Source organism: Macrotis lagotis, chromosome 1 (genome assembly GCF_037893015.1).
Source record: "Macrotis lagotis isolate mMagLag1 chromosome 1, bilby.v1.9.chrom.fasta, whole genome shotgun sequence".
Lineage (NCBI taxonomy): Eukaryota > Metazoa > Chordata > Mammalia > Peramelemorphia > Peramelidae > Macrotis > Macrotis lagotis.
The window spans coordinates 803360019-803378617 of NC_133658.1; the positions used below are offsets into that span (position 1 = coordinate 803360019).

At 40.7% G+C, this 18599-nt stretch overlaps 1 protein-coding gene across 2 annotated transcripts in view; it reads left to right on the plus strand.

The window, feature by feature from the left end:
- Nucleotides 1–1865: 1865 nt before the first annotated feature.
- Nucleotides 1866–18599, plus strand: part of ACER3 (alkaline ceramidase 3) — a 183007-nt gene continuing 166273 nt past the window's right edge. The window contains exon 1 of one of the 2 annotated variants that reach the window (XM_074216935.1): nt 1866–2060. In XM_074216935.1, the coding sequence (XP_074073036.1) occupies nt 1955–2060 (106 nt within the window). In that variant the 5' untranslated portion in view covers nt 1866–1954. The remainder of the gene's footprint in view (nt 2061–18599) is intronic. The other variant, XM_074216936.1, reaches the window with a different exon arrangement.

The following is an 18599-nucleotide window of genomic DNA, read 5'->3' on the forward strand; positions in this document are numbered from 1 at the left end:
GCAAAGAAATGGAAACTGAAGGAATGTCCATCAATTGGGGAATGGCTTAACAAATTGTGGCATATGTATATGATGGAACACCATTGTTCTATTAGAAACCAGGAGGGATGGGAATTCAGGGAAGCCTGGAGGGATTTGCATGAACTGATGCTGAGTGAGATGAGCAGAACCAGAAAAACACTATGCCCTAACAGCAACATGGGGGTGATGATCAACCTTGATGGACTTGCTCATACCAACAAGGCAACAATCAGGCACAATTTTGGGGTGTCTGTGATGGAGAATGCCATCTGTAACCAGAGAAAGAATTGTGGAGTTTGAACAAAGACCAAGGACTATTACCTTTAATTTAGAAAAAAAAAAAACTGGGGTGGTTAGGTGGTGCAGTGGATAGAGCACCGGCCCTGGAGTCAGGAGTACCTGAGTTCAAATTTGACCTCAGACACTTAATAATTACCTAGCTGTGTGGCCTTGGGCAAGCCACTTAACCCAATTGCCTTGCAAAAATCCTAAAAAAACAAAAGATAACACAACTTATATCTTACTGTCTGATCCCGTTATCTCTTATACTTGTTGTTTCTTCCTTAAGGATATGATTTCTCTCATCACACTCAATTTGGATCAATGTACAACATGGAAACAACGTAAAGACAGGCAAATTGCCTTTTGTGAAGGTGGGGGGAGGGAAATAGGATTGGGGGAAAATTGTAAAACTCAAGGTAAATAAAATCTTCAAAGTTCAAAAAAAAGTTGTTTTATTATGTAATTCTACTATATCTCATACTATGTTTCTTCCTTAAGGATATGACTTCTCTCTCCTCACATTCAATTTAGATTAAATCCAGACTATGGGAATGATGTAAAGACTAACAAACTGCCTTCTGTGGGGGGTGGGGGGTGGAAAGTGAGATGGGGGGGGGAAATTGTAAAACTCAAAATAAGTAAAAATGTAGTAAGTTGTTTTTACATGTAATTTGGGGAAAAAAGATGATTTAATTCCCAAGCAAACAAACAGGAATGAGTCTATGGATCCCAGGTTGAGGACTCCTGTGCTAGTCCAACCCCTTCTTTTTTACAACTGGTGAAAATTGGATCCAGAGGGAATAGTCCAGCCTGCGGGGCAGAGGTGCCAACGCGGGCCCCAGGGACCCAGCTGCACGGGTCCTTCTGTCCCAATAGGCTTCTCTGGGGCAGAAGCTGCCTTCTCCGGCCCTGCAGATCCTACGGCGGCGTGCGGCCCGGGGGGTCCGGCCTGGGGGGTCCGGCCTGGGAGGGTCCGGGGGGGGTCCGGCCCGGGGGGGTCCGGCCCGGGAGGGTCCGGCCTGGGAGGGTCCGGGGGGTCCGGCCCGGGGGGTCCGGCCTGGGAGGGTCCGGCCCGGGGGGGTCCGGCCCGGCGCCTCCACTGGCTCTGCTCTGCCTCCCCTCCCCCCGGGCCGCAGACATTCGCCATCGCGCCGCCCTGCTCGCCTCAGTTTCCCCTCCGTCCAGGAGGCGGCGGCGGCGGCGAAGCCCCCAGCGGGGCCGCCGGGCCGGCCTGCAGGGGTCCTGGGCGCCGCAGCCCCGCGCCGCCCCCAGCCCCAGGGCCCGCTCGCGGCCCGGGCCGCCACGCATGACGTCGGCTCCGGGCAGCCGCACTTCGGGGTCCTGCCCGGGGGTCGCTCCCAAGCCTGGGGGAGGGCGGTCAAGGTCGGCCCCGGGGCAGTCGGCCTTGACTTCCCGCGGGATCCGGCCCCGCCCCGCGCCCTTCCCCTCGGCTCCCGCTATTCGCGCTCCTCCCGTCCCCGGTTCCCCCGGCAACCGCGAGCCGCCGGCCCCGCCCCCTCCGCCCGGCCCCGCCCCGGCCGCCCCTCCCCCCCGGGGCGGGGCCCAGCCCGCGGCGGCGGCGGGGGCGGGGCCCGGCGGCCCGAGTGACGGCTGCGGCCAGCCCGGCTCGGCTCGTGGAGGCAGCGGCGCCATGGCCCCGCTGGGGGCCGACCGAGTGGGCTACTGGGGCCCCACCACCTCCACCCTGGACTGGTGCGAGGAGAACTACGCCGTCTCCTTCTACGTGGCCGAGTTCTGTGAGTGGCGGGGCCGGGGCCGGGGGGCCCAGCGCGGCGGCCCCGGGGACCCCATCCGTCCCGGCCCCCGCGGCCCGATGCGCCGGAGCGGGGGCCTCCCGCACAGGCCGGGGGGTGCGAGCTGCGGGGTGCCCGCCCCGAGCGGGGCCAGACCCCTCCTCAGCAGGCGGAGATGGGGACCACTGCCTTCTCCCCGGCCGGGGAAGGGGTGTTGTGGGACACCCAGCCCCTCCCCAGCCTCGGGGAAAGGGGGAAGTGGAGGACTTGGGGCTCCCTGGCACCCCTGGACTTGCCGGGGCTGCCAGAAAAAGAGGAGGGGCTGAATCCTCCGACTCTCAAGAATTTGGGGAACAGCCCCTGGGCCAGCGTAAGCTAGAGAAGGGGGCAGCCACCCTGGGGGTGGCAGAGGAAGGGAGGGAGAGAATGAATGAGCCCCCCAATACCATCCCCTAGGGCTAGGGGTAGTAAAGGTCGGGGGGAGAGAATGGGAGAGGAGGGAATTCCCTGCACAGAGATGAGCGGGCTCCCTGGAGGACCTGAACCTTGGGGACACCCTTAGAGTCGGACAACTGGGCTAATCTGGGCCTTTGGTCCTTCCTAACACCCTGGAAAGACTAGAGGTCTGTGTACACAACTCCACCCTCAGGGACAAACAAAAATCAGTTCCCTGCATATTTGTACCAGGTGCTGCCACCCTTGCCACCCTTAGCTCTCTGCTGGTGACCAGGTCCCATGGGCAAGGGATGCTTGTTTTTGCTCTTCTTCTCCATGAACCTTACACCCCATTTTTTATTTTTTTTAGATTTTTCAAGGCAATGGGCTTAAGTGGCTTGCCCAAGGCCACAGGGCTAGGTAATTATTAAATGTCTGAGGTTGGATTTGAACTCAGGTACTCCTGACTGCAGGGCTGGTGCTCTATCCGCTTGCGCCACCTAGCCACCACCTTACACCCTATTCTTTTTTCTTCTGTTTTCTCAATATCATTTACTATCTACTCAAGGCAGATTCAGCATTGATCTTTCTCTGCCCTCCTCAACCCCTACTGACTGCTGGTTCTCAAGGGCCTGGGGATCATTTCCCATGAAACTTCCCTTCCCCTCCCTCCACTCATCTCCCAGTAATTCTCACATGAGCTTATTTGCAGATCTAATTAATAAGCTGCCATGAGTTTATTGCAGATTTCTCTCCTCCCAACACGATTACTTTAGGCACTGCTAGCACTCAGCTCCGTCCCTCCCCTCTCTGCCAGCTGTTCAGTTATGAAGGCACAATACATTCTACTGCCTTCAGTTATCTGTTTTGATCAGGCCTTTGATCAGGGTGAGGACAGCCGTGTTCCTTAACTTGATAGAAGGCGGGATCCATACCTGGCTCTGCTGTGAGCTCTTGATATTTCTTCTAGGCCTAACCTTCCATCTCCATCCATTATCTTTATGCCCCACTTGGACCATGTCCTGAATTAGCCCAGACCAACTCACCCTCCTTTCTTGCTCCCCCAATCACTATGGTTTCCTGATTATTTCAGGCCCCTAAGGTCATAGGAAACCATTCCTGACTCAGCTGCCCTTCCAAGTGCCTTGGCCATCTGAGGATATGACCTCACTTTTCTATTCTTCCTTGGGGATGCAGGTCACAATGGTCAAGATCACTGCTCCTCTCAGACCATGCTTTAAGTGGGCTGGAAAGGTTGATGTGAGACTCTGCTTTTCCATTCCAGTGATTAGTTCTGGTCTGTCCCAAGAAGGCCAAGGGAAAAATCTTCCACAACTACTTCCATGGTCCATCTTGTTCAGTTTTGAGGGCACTAGACATATTTGTTTGGTTATCTTTTTCCTTCAAGCTTCTATCAGGATACATGACCCTCCTGTATCTTTGCCCATTTAAGGTCACCCTTCATCCCTCAGCTTCTTTGATTATTCCTGCTATTCTCCCTAAGGCTCCTATTCTCAGTAGAAAGGCAAAGGGATTCATTCTAGGCAAACATTCTGACCTCAAAGAAAAAAAAAAGTGCCTTTCTGGATCTTCTAGTCATCAATCTCTTGCCCTATAAGCCTATTTTTAAGCTAAATGCTATTAGTTTCTGTATTTTTTTAAAGGACCAAGTTATCACTTAGGTTTTTAAAAATTGTGCTTGTGCAGTATTGGAGTCTTGGATCAGATTTTATTCAGCAGTGTTAGAGTATTATTGGATCAGACTGAATACAGCTGAGGAAAAAACTTTTGGTTGGTTGTACAAATGACCTTGGAAAATTCAATATTTGTCAGAGGAAGCAATTGCAAATTATACTAACAAGTACCTTGGTTCATGGGCTGGAACCAAAGGAGGTAGCTAAGTAGATGTTCCATGAGTGCCACAAAAGAGGGAGAGAGAGGGTGAAAGAGAGCTCTTAAAGGTGGCAAATGGCCTGGTTTCTCTGCATAATTAGAAAACACTATGCAGGCATCTATTGAGTTTTCACTAAGAAGATAAACTGAAAGACAGGCAAGCACTTTGCCCTAGTATCCTGGGGAAACTTTAATTTGGAGGAAGTTAAGGTTAGGTTTAGGAATATAGCATGGTGGGATGGAAAGACTATTGGGAGTCAGAAAATCTAGGTTTGAGTTCTTGCTTGGCCAGTCACAGTTCTTCTCTCTGAACTAATTACAGTTTCCTTCTCTAAAATAACAGCAGTATCACTTACTATGCAGCCTCCCATTGTCATGTTTTTTGTATGAAGTAAGGGGAGTGTGGAAGCGAGTAGAAGGACCTTAGATGTGGGCTTGATAGCTGGATTTCAGTTTCAGGTCTGCTGCCCCTAATGGGCCTGGCCTCTTGACCATGTTCTTGATTCCACTTCTGTAAAATGACAGCTTTCGACTATAAAATATTTAGGTTCCCTTCCAATTCTAACACTTTTTTAAAGCTATGTGTACATCTGAAATATTAGTTTTCTCAAAGAGAGATGGAAGTTTATACTGTGGAGATAACTAGAAAAGTGTGGAAGATGGGCTAAGTAGAAAAACAAATTGTAAGATGTGCTTAATAGTCTTAGATTCTCAGAATTGGAAGTGACTTGAGAGAATACCTAGTTTAACCTTCTACTCATGTCCACAGAACTCTCTGGGACGTATCTGAAAGGTGGCTTACCAGGCTTCTATTGGAACATATCACATAGCTCTTTGTGACATAATGTTACATTGCAAAGTTACCTTGAGTATTTTAGATAATAGAAGTGTCACATTTCCAATTCTTCCCCTCCCTTTATAAAGAAATTTGGACAGATAAGACTTTTTAAAAAAATATTGAATGCCTTAAAGAACTTACATCATGATGACAAATAGATAGAAAAATGAACTTAAAATATTTATAAGACCTCAGATTTCAACTTTTTTCTTCCATTTTCTAACTATTTGATCTCAGGACATTCTTCTTACTTCTCTGGACCTTCATCTACCTCATTTATAAATAGGAATAATGAATAATACTTGTATTTCCATCTAATGCCTTGCAGGGATCCTGAGCTCAGCTTGAGAAGTTCTAAGGAAAAATTGGACAATGATCAAAAGCTCCCATTCCTCTCCAGTTAGCAAAGTGTGAGGAAAGTGTGATTTTTAGGTTCTGGGCAAATGATGGAAGCATAAAGAAGTTAACACAGTAGAAACAAAATTCTACAGGTGGAATTTTAAGGAAGAGTCTATGAATTAAAGTAGAGTAGGTATATTCAATGTATACCTTCCCCACAAATTGCTATAAGCCATAAACTCTGGCATGCCAGATTAATCCTCTGTTTTCTTATTATTTCCTTAAAGATGATTTTTGAATGCTTGCCTTAAATGAAAATCAGTGACAGGCTCTTAACTGTGTTATTATTGAGGTAGGATACTGTGTATTAGGAATCACAGTAAGTAGGCTGCCCTTGAACCTTGGACCAATCATTTCCTGTCTCTAGGCTGACCTCTCAGTTTCCTCTTATGTCAAATGAAGACTAGATGTTTTTCAAGGTTCTCTCCAGCTGTTCCAACCCTTTCATTTGACCTCATCAGCCTTTTAATGAGCTAATAGTTCTTCTGGTATATATGGGAAAAAAAAATGTTGCCAATTTTCACTTATCCTTTTATTGCCATCTCTCTAATGACTATGTTCCTCCCAGTTCTAATTATCATTCTCCTATCTTGCAAACCATTGCAAGTAGAAGCAGCATTAATTTCCTAAACTAATCACATGCCATTTAGAATGTTTGCTTTTCTGGAGTGGCTTAAATAGCTCACTTTTCTAAACTGATTTATGGAAGCTTTCCTTACAACTTTATGAAAATTAGCACAAATCATTCCCACTTTACAGATAAATATGTTGAGGTGAAATGATTTACTTAAGAAAGGCTACTCTTTTCCAAAATAGTATTTGAACATAATAAAAGTACTTGAGATTTGAGTTGAAAGTACTTCAAGTGAGGAGGTAGACAGTACAAGTGGTGAGCACCATTTTGCAACTAAGAAAATCAAAGCTCTGAGAAGCTAAGGGATTTGTCCAACCTCACATAGTTGTAAAGTGTCAGATTGCAACCTCATCAGTTCATGGGGATTATTTCATTCTTTATACTTGTATCCTCTGGTACCATCATAGGCATTTAGTTTAAAGTATCAACTCAAACCCAGATCTTTTCATTCTAAAACCAGTGATCTTTCCAAATAAGGGCAATCATATTTCCTCTTTGTGGGTAAAAATGTAATAATCTAGGTAACTAGGAACATATCTTCCAAGGAGTTACCAAATCTATGGCCTTAGAAAAAGCAGAAGTGTCCTAACCCTTGGGCTCAAATTAAGTGGTAGTAAGACAGCAGGACTGTCCTGTGTAGTCTTTCGGGTTGTAATTCATATGTGAATGAAAATTGCTTCAGAAATTAGCAGAGGTGAAAGGAAACTTAGGGGTTATTGTGCAAAATAAACCTATGCTTCTTGACTTGAGTCAGGAAGACCAGAGTTCAGTTCGGTTTCACTACTACTAGTTATATGATCCCGGGAAAGTCACTTCTCTTCTGTCTCAGTTTCCTCATCAGTAAAATGGAGATCACAAATAGCACCTACTTCACAGGGTTGTTATGAGGACCAGGTGAGTTAATGTTTGTAAAAACTGCTTAGCACAGTACCTTACACATAATAATTGCTTAATTATTTCCTTCCTTTCTTCCTTACAACTCCATGATGGGGTTCCTTTAAAAAAGATCAAGTGATTTTTATGTGCTGCCAACTCCATGTGAATCACCAACACGTAATGTTAAATTGTATTGTAGTGAATTTATTTACTCTCTTATTTATGGTATAGATTCTGTCTCAACCCATTTTTTAAAATTTATAAATAAATGCATTTTGTTTTTATATCACATACTAATTATATTCTTCTTTCCTGATCCCTATATGAACCAGTAATAAACTTTCCCTTATTTAATAGGTTAAAAAAAACTGTCCAGAAACCCAACTAATACACTGACAGCATATGCAACATTCTACCTTTAGTCCCACCTTTCTAATGAAAGATTCATTTTCTTACTGCTTTTCTTAGCCTTTAGAGCCAAACAGCATTCAGTTTTGCTTCATTGTTCTTTCCATATATATTCCTTGTATCTGTCTTTCTAACTTCTTTGAATTCTTCCTGTTGGTTGTCTTATATCAGAGTAATATTACATTATTTACATCACATACTTGTTTAGCCATTTCCCAGTCTACTTTGTTTTCTAGTTCTTTGCTACCAGAGAAAGTATGCTATAAAAATTTTGATAGTCTTTGACAGAGGGATCTCTGATTCAAAAGGTGTGGACATTTTAGTCAATTTTGAGGGAGGTATAATTCCAAAATGCATTCTTGGAATGTAACTATAGAGATAATGTTCAAATGGAGAGGTTGTAATCATTCAGGTGTTGAGTACATCTTAGGAAGGACATTGACTTACTATAACATTTTCAAAGGATGGCGACCAGCATGGGAAGAGAGGGAAGTGAAGTCTATGAGGGAAGTGAAGACTATGTCATCTAAGAATTGACTAAAGGAACTGGACCTTGAAAAGAAAAGACTAAGGGGGGAAATGATGGATATCTTTTAAGTATTTGAAAAGCTACAGGGCCCTCTATTCTACACTCTGAGGAAACAAAGAGGAAAAAACCTTCCTGTTATATGGAAGAGGTTTAGATTTGATTCTGCAACATGTTCTTCTTGGCCTCAGAGGCCAGAACTGGGAGCAGTAAGGATGTAGAAAGGATGTTTTCGTTCCATGTAGAAGAGTACTGGACTTGAAATGAGGAAGTTCTGACTCACTTTACACACTGTTAGATTATAGACAAATAATTCAGCCTCTGTGAACTTCTTTCTTCATCTGTGAAATGGGAATAATAATACCTGTACCAATTTATGTCACAAGATTTTGTAAGGCTTAAATAAGATAACGTATATAAAAGTGATCTGGGAACTTAAAAGTGCTTTTAGTTATCCTAATAAAACTATCCAAAAGTGAAGTAGTTTAGCTGAGGAACATTGTAAGGTTTTTTTTTTTAATCACTTAAAGTTGAGGCTAGATGACTGCAGGAAGCTGTAGGAGGGAATCTGACTCTACCCTAGTACATACTGGACTTGATGATCTGATGTTCCTTATAACTATTACATTCTGAGATTTTTTTTGAAGAGTGATTGCTTTCTGTATTACCTCCTCCCAGAAGTCCTCATTGGACTGCTGCTCACAGACCTCCAGGAAGCAAGAGTCTTGAGGCATGCATGCACTTCTAATTGTTGGGAAGACAAAATTTGGCTCCCCTTAATTTATACCAATTATTTCTAGTTCTTCCCTCTGGTGCCAGGTGGAATACTTCTAATTTCTTTATCATGATATCCTTTCTAATATTTGAAAATATCACTCACCTTTTCATCTCTGCCCCCACATCTTTGGAGAAGTTAACATTTCTATTTTCTTCAATTCTTATAGTGAATGCATTATATAAAATGTACTTACTAAATATTGACTGTTTTATAGTTACTTTCCTCTTTACTATTTATCAACCTGGTCAGTACTTATTCAGTTGATACTCAAAAGAACTGATGTTGTCTATGTAGGATGTGGGCTGAAATTCCAGTTTGTCTGCTTAGGATTTAGATGTTCTGAGATGGTGGACCTTAGTCTCCTCATCTGTAAACCAAGTCTTGGGCCAAATTGTTTCTGCTCTGATGCATTGGAGGACAGATTGTCATTCTGTCAATCTTTTATCTCAAATATTATTTCCATAATTTAAATATAATAATCTAGACAGACCTTTTGTAAACTTTATACTTCCACTAACCATCAGAAGCTATATCTCTGTACATGGAGGGCACATGCATGGGCATCTTGGAGCTTAAAACCAACCCGAAGACTGACTTTGTTTTCATGTCTACCTGAACTTGAGTACTTGCCCAAATACCTTTCCAAGATATTTAACTGATATGAACCATGATCTTGTAGTAACTTCTGAGGTAGTAAGAGGAAAGAATATGGGATTGTTTGATTAAGTAAATAATGGGCATCTGGAGAATTAAAATTTAAACACAAGAGTCCAGAGTACTGGATAGGGCTTGGGAGGTACAAGGGTGACAGACTTTCAGTGGTCCTTTATGAATTATTGAAAAAATATGAAATTTTACTGTGTTGGCTCATATGAGGCCTTAAAGAATAAAATACATTTTTTCTCAGCGTGTAACAATATGCTCCCAAATAATAACACTTTTTTTTTCCCACCATGGGTGCTTCTACCATGGATGCTTCCTCCCTATCAACTGCCTCCCAGTTAGAGGAAAAAGGCTGTACCTGCAGAGTTTTAGAAGGGGCAAGGGATCTTTTTTTTTTAAGGAAAAGCATGGAAAAAGTTGGTAAAATTCAGTAGACTGCTAAATAGCAAGTGAAACATTACAGAGACATGGAGTGGCAAAAAGTCAGAAGTTATCCTTAGATATACTTTTCTGCCTCACTCAACTTTGTGAACTTTCCGTGATGGTGAAAGGGAAACTGGACTTGCCACCAAAACAAGTTCCCAAGCTTACCTTTCCTTCCTATCAGTTTCCATTTCAAAACCAGACACCACATTTTAGGAAAGATTTTAGCAAGATGGAAATATGCCAGATTCAAAACCTACAAACCTAATTTGATATCTCCAGAGTGCAATTTAATGTGCTAAGGACTGGGAATACATTGATTAAAAAGTGACAGCCCTGCCCTCAAAGACCTTCTGTTCTACAATGAAGTAACATAAAATGGTCAGGACAAGGTAGAGGGAGAGAGGAGGTCAAGGAGAGATACAAATAAAGTACTCTTGGATATTCTGAAGAGGAAGAACTTTCCTAAACTGAGGGTGTTCCTAGGATGCTGAGAGATCTAGACACCATGCCACATAAAGAATTTAGCCAAGAAAATTAAATACTGGGGAAAACTTGAACACTTTTTAAATATTTAAAGACCTTTCATATGAAAGGGGGATTGTATTTTTTTCTGCTTGATTACAAAGGCGGGGGGTTAGAGAAAAATAAGTGGAAATGGAGATAGTTTTCAGTATGGTAGAAGGAAAAACTTGGTAATCATCTGAACTCTCCAAATAAGAAATGCACTGTTGCATGCTATTGTGAGTTCTTCATCATTAAAGACTTCAAGTCAAATAAAGAGGGTGAGGCTTCTTGTTCAGGTTGGGGATAGACTAAATGACTTCTAAATTTCATATATGTATTTTTTTCATGGATAATAGGCTCTGCTAGTATATGAGGGAACCAAAAGACAATTATCATAAAGGTCTCATCCCTCCAGGAGCTTAAAATCTATTTCTGTGAGAGATGTAGAGACGCTGATATGTACACAGATAAATGAAATACAAATTAAAATATTATAACTGCACAAAAGGGGAGTACATGAGAGTCAAAAAACCTTTTTCAGGTATTTACTATGCTCAAGGCACTAGAATAGGGTGCATATGGGTGGGGGAAGGGTACTTAACTAGGGTGCATATGGGTGGGGGGTAAAGACAAAAGGGGGCCAATTTGGCTGAATAGCAGAGTGCATGAATATGAGAGGAAGTAGTGGGTAATAAGTCTGAAAAATTAGTTGGAGCCAAGTTGAGAAAGACTTTAAATGCCAATCAGAGGAATTTATATTTGATTCTAGAGGAAATAGAGATCTTTAGTAAGAGCACTTCATAGGTAGTAAAGGAGATAGTGGTAGAAGGCGCTTGAGGGGTAGGAGATGAGGAACAGTGGAGAAGATAAAACTCATGGTAAATGGCCTCAAACCTAAGACACACGTTTCTCAGCTGAGAGTAGGTGAGAGCGAGAGCTATGGGAGGTTTGAGGAAGGATGAAAAGATTTGGAAGAGCTATTGTAGAGATTTGGATAGTGAGTTGATAAAGGAGGTTTGATAGGAGTGCCCAACAGCAGTGAGGGCCCAGTTGAGGTTGTACAAACCAGTCAGCATTGTAGTACGATTTTCTTCTCCATTTGTTTGCACATGTGGAAGGGTGATTCAAGGCTGGGGCTTGGCTAAGTATAATTAGCTATATGGTAAGATTCAATATGTAGAAATTTGAAGAGAACACTATATAGTTGAATTGGTTTACCAAGGAGTTAAGAGGGGGAGGAGAGAGTGGGCAGGGTAGTTGATGTGGGAGGGAATCAAGGGGTCAAGGGATTAAAGGTATGGTGTGGATAAAGAGTAGAATTTTGCAAGGGAGGGTAGAGAGAAAGGTGAAAAGCAGTAGATAATAGTTGGATGAGGGGATTTCGGAATTCCTGAATATAGGAGTGCTACATTTATAGAATGGAAAGACCAAGGGTATAATCATTTCTTTGTGTGGTGAGGTGGGTTAGAAGAGAAGCCCATGGGAGAAGAGTAGGTTGAGAAACTGAATGATTAGGGTATTTGAGGGAGAGTCCATATGTTTGTTGAAGTTCTCTAATATGAAGGCAGGAATTGGGGAGGAGAGAAAAAAAAAATTGTGAGCTAGGTTCCAAATTCATTGAGGAAGGAAAAGGAGTGACTTAGGGGACCAAAGGAAGCAGCTATCAGAGTTTTAATTGGTTAGTAGATATAAATATATGAATAGCATGAACCTTAAAGGAAGAGAAGTTACTGAGAGATGGAGGAAGTGGGAAACCTGAGGATGACCGTGAGAAGCAGGGAATATTTCAACTCCTCCACCTAGACTGGTGAGCCATAAATGAGTAAAGGGGCAGCCAGTACTAGAATGTTTGGGCAAGGACACTGTCATCAGGGGACAGTCTTGGTTTAGTAAGACAGAAGAAGAGGGAGAAGAAAAGATTTAAGATGATTTTTTAAGGTGTTCCTCTGAAACAGACATTCTAGTGGAAGTTTGATTTAATTCACTTTTACTCTCAGGTGTTTTTTTCCCAGAGCTGTTTTTTCTTCTCCAGGGGCTATCATTGTCATCCAGCAGTGTTTGATCAGGTAACACAAAGAAGTTTTAATGTGAGCCTGATTCTAATTAAGAAGCTAAATCTATTGAAGAAAGAACTGACATTCTACTTCAGGACTCAAATGGATCTGTGGGCATTCCCTTTCCCTTCATATCTTCAGTCACACATGTCATCCATATCCTCCCATAAATTTGCCACAAGGATGTAAAAAGAATGCCTTTGGAAAGTACACAGACTCTCATTTGCTTATCCCTTTCTCTCCTTATGTTACCAACTCATCATCTTTTTTATATTGTATTCATTTCTTTAATAACATTCTTTACTCTTTTTTAAATAATTTTTTTAATATTTCATTTTATATTTATCCTTCCTGTTTCTCCTCCCACATGACAAATAGTGCTTTTTGGAGAGGAAAGGGTGGGGGGAATAATCAGCATAACTGATCAATACATTGAACAAAGTCTGAAAACATGTGCAATTTGTAATACCTGTGGTCCTCTTCCCCCCCCTCCCCCATCTCCCTGAAGGAATAGTTTGGGAGTATCTCCTCAAATCTTTTCATTTGAGGCCAATTTGATCTTTATCATTCTGTTACATTTACTTTTGATTTTTAAAATTTTATTCTTTCCATTTATATTGTTGTAGTTATTGTGTATGGGGCAGCTAGGTGGTACTGTGTGTACTGGGTGAAGAGTCAGGAAGACTCCCTGTGTTCATATCTGGCCTCAGATACTTACTAGAGATGTGAACCTCGTCAAGTCACTAAACTCTTCCTCAGTTTCCATTTTATCAGTAAAATGAGCTGGAGAAAAGGAAATGACAAACCTTTCCAATATCTTTGACAAGAAAACCCTAAATGGAATCATGAAAAGTTAAACCTGACTGAAAAACAATTAAGTAAAAATTAACTGTGTATATTGTTTTCTTTATCTGCATACTTTTATTCTACATTTGTTCATAAAGATCTTTCCATGTTTATGTATTCATCACAGTTGCAGTAGTATTCCATACATTCATATGCCACAGTTTATTTAGCCAGTTTCCCATTTGATAAGCATCTGCTTTTTTTTTAATGATTTTTAGCTATCCCAAAAAGTGTTGCTATAAATATTTTGGAGTATTTGGGGGCTCTTTTTTTCATCAAAGGGTTCGTTGTGGTATAAGCTCACTAATGGGGTCTTTGGATTAAAGGGAATGAGCATTTTAGTTATTTTATTTGCATAATTTGCATAATTCCAAATTGGGTTCTAAAATGTATAATTTAGCAGCTCTGCCAATATTGAATGTTGTCATTTTTTGTAATATTTGCTAATTTGTGTGGTATGAGGGGAAGTCTCCAGGTTATTTTTCATTTCTCTTCTAGTAATTTGGAACATTTCTTTTCATCTAGTTAATTTTTTTGAGACCTATTTATATTCTTTGAGCATTTATCTATTGTTATCCTTTTGAGAACTATTTATTCATATTCCTAACCACTTATCTATTGGGGAATTACTGTTGGTCTTATTATATATATTTATTAATTACTTATATATCTTGTACCCTAAGTTCTTATCAGAGAAATTTTATACAAAGACTGTTTTTCACATTTGACCTATCCTCCAGTATAGGCAGTTCAGAGCTTTGCATCACTGAACTATCAAAGCCAGAACAAACTTCCATAGTATAGAGTTCTTTACGACCCTGCAAAAAGACTTAGGCAAAGAGGAACCTCAGGAATATGCTTGGATCCAAGTCTGTGTGGTGTCACATGACCTGGAAGTTCTTCATTATGCTTCTTACATTCCACTGCAAGGTTTTCTTAAAACCTTATCTATCTGGAGGGGGCAGCTAGGTGGTGAGTCAGGAGGACCTGAGTTCAAATCTAATCTCAGACACTTAATAATTACCTAGCTGTGTGATCTTGGGCAAGTCACTTAACCCCATTGTCTTGCAAAAAAGAAAAAGAAAAAACAAAAACCTTATCTATCTGGAGTATAAATGAAGGATAGTCTCTCTTTGCTTGCAAAGGAGGAATTACATTTTATTTTTTCCTCACTGGTGGGGCAAAATTAATTTTTTTCTTTCAGCTTGAATTTTGAAAGGGACAGACATTGATCTAAACCTATGATTAAATCAATTAAAGCTGCCATTTTTTGTACTGTGGGCAAAGATGATATGACTTTCTTACAACTTTTTGAGAATTTAGAGGATATGAGTTCAAATTATGATTATTATTAAATCAGTGTTGGGGTTCTACAGCTTATTTATATAATGTCTTGCAGTTTAAATTTTTATTGTTGAGGAAACAAACTCAAATGAAGTGATTTGCCTGCCCATCGTTATATATTACTAGTAAGTATTTTAGATAAAAGTGAAATCAGATCCCCTTACTCCAAGTTCAGTGCTCTTTCCACTAAACTATGTATAACTTAGAATTATAAAAATCTATGTAAATCTTAGAATCATAAGAAAACAATTTAAGTTGGAAAAGATCTTATATATGCTATCTAATCCATTCCATACCTGAAACAGAAATTCCTCTATAACAGTTTGAAGTAAGAAACAAACTAAACAAGTTTAATCATTTTTTTTGGTCATTTTCTTAGCTATTCTTTAATGCATATTTTGTTCATGCATTTGCTAGGTATGTCACCTATGCCTTCGTGCAAGTCATTTTGTTTGAAATGACCTCTTATTTAGGCTCATAAATTGGGTACTTTGAAGGACTACTCCTGGTTAAAAGAATTCTGTGAACCTGCCTCCCTCAAATATAGCTCATGAACCCTCACCAATGTATTCACCTTTAATATTAGACCAGAATACATTGTCAACTGAAAGCAAAAGCATTTACTGAATTAGTAGGAAGATTTACAATAGAATATTTCCATCATAAACTTAGTAAGTAGTCTCCCACAAACATACACACTATCAGTAGGAGAATTGTTAGATACAGACTGTGCATAATTGGGGCCTACATATGAGAACTGTGTGGAGGGTAACCTTACAAATCCACTGCACAGGAACACTCCATATTCCCATATTGCTTTTGAGTGGCCATGATTTTGTTATGGACTTATTGAACTACTCATCCTTGCAGGCTATGTTGCTGTAGAGGTTCACTGGGTTTGCTTTCTGCAGGTCATCTACTTTTACCAGTTTGCTGTCATCTCTATTAATTCCAACTTCTGACTCAGGTAATGTCCTTGGTTAGGGTGTGGCTAAATTATTTGGAAAAGAAAGGGAACCCTTGCCCCTATATTAATGGGAACTGCCCAGTTTTGCACCCTTAGAATTTTGGCTCTGAAGTTGGCCATCTCTTGAGCTGTGAGATTCTAACTCCATTTACCAGACTGTCTATACCAAAGGTTAGGGTTTAGGTCAGGCATCATGCTGGCATGAGTCTTCTCTGGTCATGTGCTTCTGAAGGGTACCATTATCCTGCTAGGGGAGGGGAGAAGAGAGGAAAACCCTTCCTTCCTTGCTGCCATCTAAAAGATTTCAATCCTAAATTGATCCCTAATTGCCTGTTGGTTCAGAGAGGGGTCACTTTGTTTTTTAAAGCCTATCAAGGAACAGCTCAGTGATGCAGTGGATAGAGGACCAGCCCAGGAGTCAGGAGGACCTGAGTTCAAATCTAGCCTCAGATACTTGATATTAATTAGCTGTGTGATCTTGGGCAAGTCCCTTAATCCCATTACCTCATGAAAAAAGGCAGAAAAGAAGGAAGGAAGCCCATTGGGGCATAGCTGATCTGTAGCCATCCAGTTTCTGGAGATCTGTGTGTCTATCAGTTGTATTATTCAGTGGCCAATATGTTATAATGTTATGAGTTTTATACTGTTACTGAATTATTTCAGAAAACTTTTTAATTTGATCAAAGATTGCCTAATCCACGTGTCAGAAAAGAGTCTTAAATCAATGTTGGCTATAGTAAACATTGTTTACCATAACACAATTCTATTAAAAAATTTTTCTTTAATTTTTTTTCCAGGTCAGAAAGGTAAGTTTAAAGAATCTACCCTTTTCCCTTTCTCTTGAAAATTGGAAGTGTTTCCTCATCTCTATTCCTGAGGTATCTCCTGTTTGCCATATTTCTGAAATTCCTGTCAGTGGCTCAGCAATCACATGTGCTCAAAACCTTGGGATTTAGTTTGACTAGTCTGGCAACTTGATCTAATTGAGTGCTGTCTTAATATCTTATTCTTCTTGTTTCAGTTTGTTGTAAACCATTTTTGTTCTATCCCTTTGAAGTTCCTTTAAGAAAAAAGGCCTTTACTCATTAAAGGGCACTAGGTGGCACACTAGACAGTGTCAGCAGTCAGGAAGTAGTTCACTCATTTTAGACACATCTGACTTTTTATGACCTCATTTGGGGTTTTCTTGGCAAAGATACTGGAGTGATTTGCCATTTCCTTCACTAACGGATTATGAAACCAGAGGTTAGGTGACCTGCTCAGGGTCACACAACTCTGAAATTAGCTCTTCAGTTTGCATATCATTGTGCTAAGCTTTACTCCCTTTAGCTAATGGAAACTCTTAAGAATGTTTGGTAATAGTAACATTCCAGCATTTCTACTCAGTTCAGCAGTCCCTTTTTAAAAATCACTCCCTTTTTATTGGTCACAAGTAAGAAGCTTCCCATACTTCTTCCAGCAGCTGATGACTGAAATTAGGAGCAAGACCTAGAAAGAATTCATCAATTACTCTGCTTTTAGTAATGAAAACCCTCAGCAGGTTTCCAGGTAGTTGAAGTTTCCCCTAAATTCTGTCTCTAATCTCAGTGCTAGTCTTGTGAACTCCTTTCAGAATTGATTAACCCATTCTTCTGGTCAGGTAGCTTATAATATAGCCTTTCATTAACAAGGTGTTTTTCTCTTTCATCAGCTTCATTTAAAAGTTTTCCTTTCACTCCCCCTACTTTTTCTTATAGGAGAAATGTTTTATTGGAATATTTTGTTGATGCCTCTGTACAAGTCTGTCTATAATCTCTTTTGAATAAAATTTAAAAAAAAACTCCTTTCATTGTCATTTTCCTGTATTGAGCTGTATTGACCTTAGGGTTCATGGCAGCATCCCTGTAGACTTGTTTGCTAGCTAATGTTTCTCTAATACAAATTGCACCCTATTTTTCTTAGTATTTACAGTTAGCACATAGTATGAGCTTAATTTCCTGTTTAAAGATGCTTCCTTCTCTTTTGTCTGCATTAGGTAATAATTTTTTCTTATATATGTGTTTCTTCTGTTAGAATAAAAACTAAAGACATTCAGAAATATTTTTAAAAATTATCCCTCTTGGGTGGCTAGGTGGTGCAGTAGAGAGACCCCTGGTCCTGGAGTCAGGAGTACCTGAGTTCAAATGAAGCCTTAGACACTTAATAATTACCTAGTGGTGTGGCCCATTGCCTTGCAAAAAAAAAAAAAAATATCTCCATCTTTTTGACCATCTGATTTTTTTTTATCTTTACTTTTATCACTCTTGTCTACCTCACATGGTGTTCAACTTAAGTTTTCTAAGATACATAAGTAGTTTCCCATTTATACTTATTGAGGCTCAAATTCAGACTCTCAAGACTTTTGTCATATAGCTCCTTCTATCTGTGAACACAATGTGGATCCCTTTGAATTCCATTGTTTCTCCTAAATAAAATCCCATGGCAGTCACGGAGGGTCATTAGCAGAACCTCTGGAGAAGTGGAACAGATTTGAAACACCCCCTCCTGGGTTCTTTTTTTTATTTTTTAGGTTTTTGCAAGGCAAATGGGATTAAGTGGCTTGCCCAAGGCCACACAGCTAGGTAATCATTAAGTGTCTGAGACCCGATTTGAACCCAGGTACTCCTGACTCCAAGGCCAGTGCTTTATCCACTGCGCCACCTAACTGTCCCCCGATTCTTCTTAATATGATTGTGATTTAGGATAGGTTACTCCATGCATCTTCTAGGCTTAAGTTTGTCATTTGTAAAATGGAGATAATGATCTTAGTCTTTTCTACTTTTTAGTGTTGTTAAGATCAAATGAGAGATAATATAAATTGCTTTATAAATAGGTAAAGGAAAACAGTGTGGTATAGTGGAAAGAATTAGACCTCATTTCATATTTTCACATTTACTAATTATGTATTGAAGAGCAAATGATAAAAAATCTCT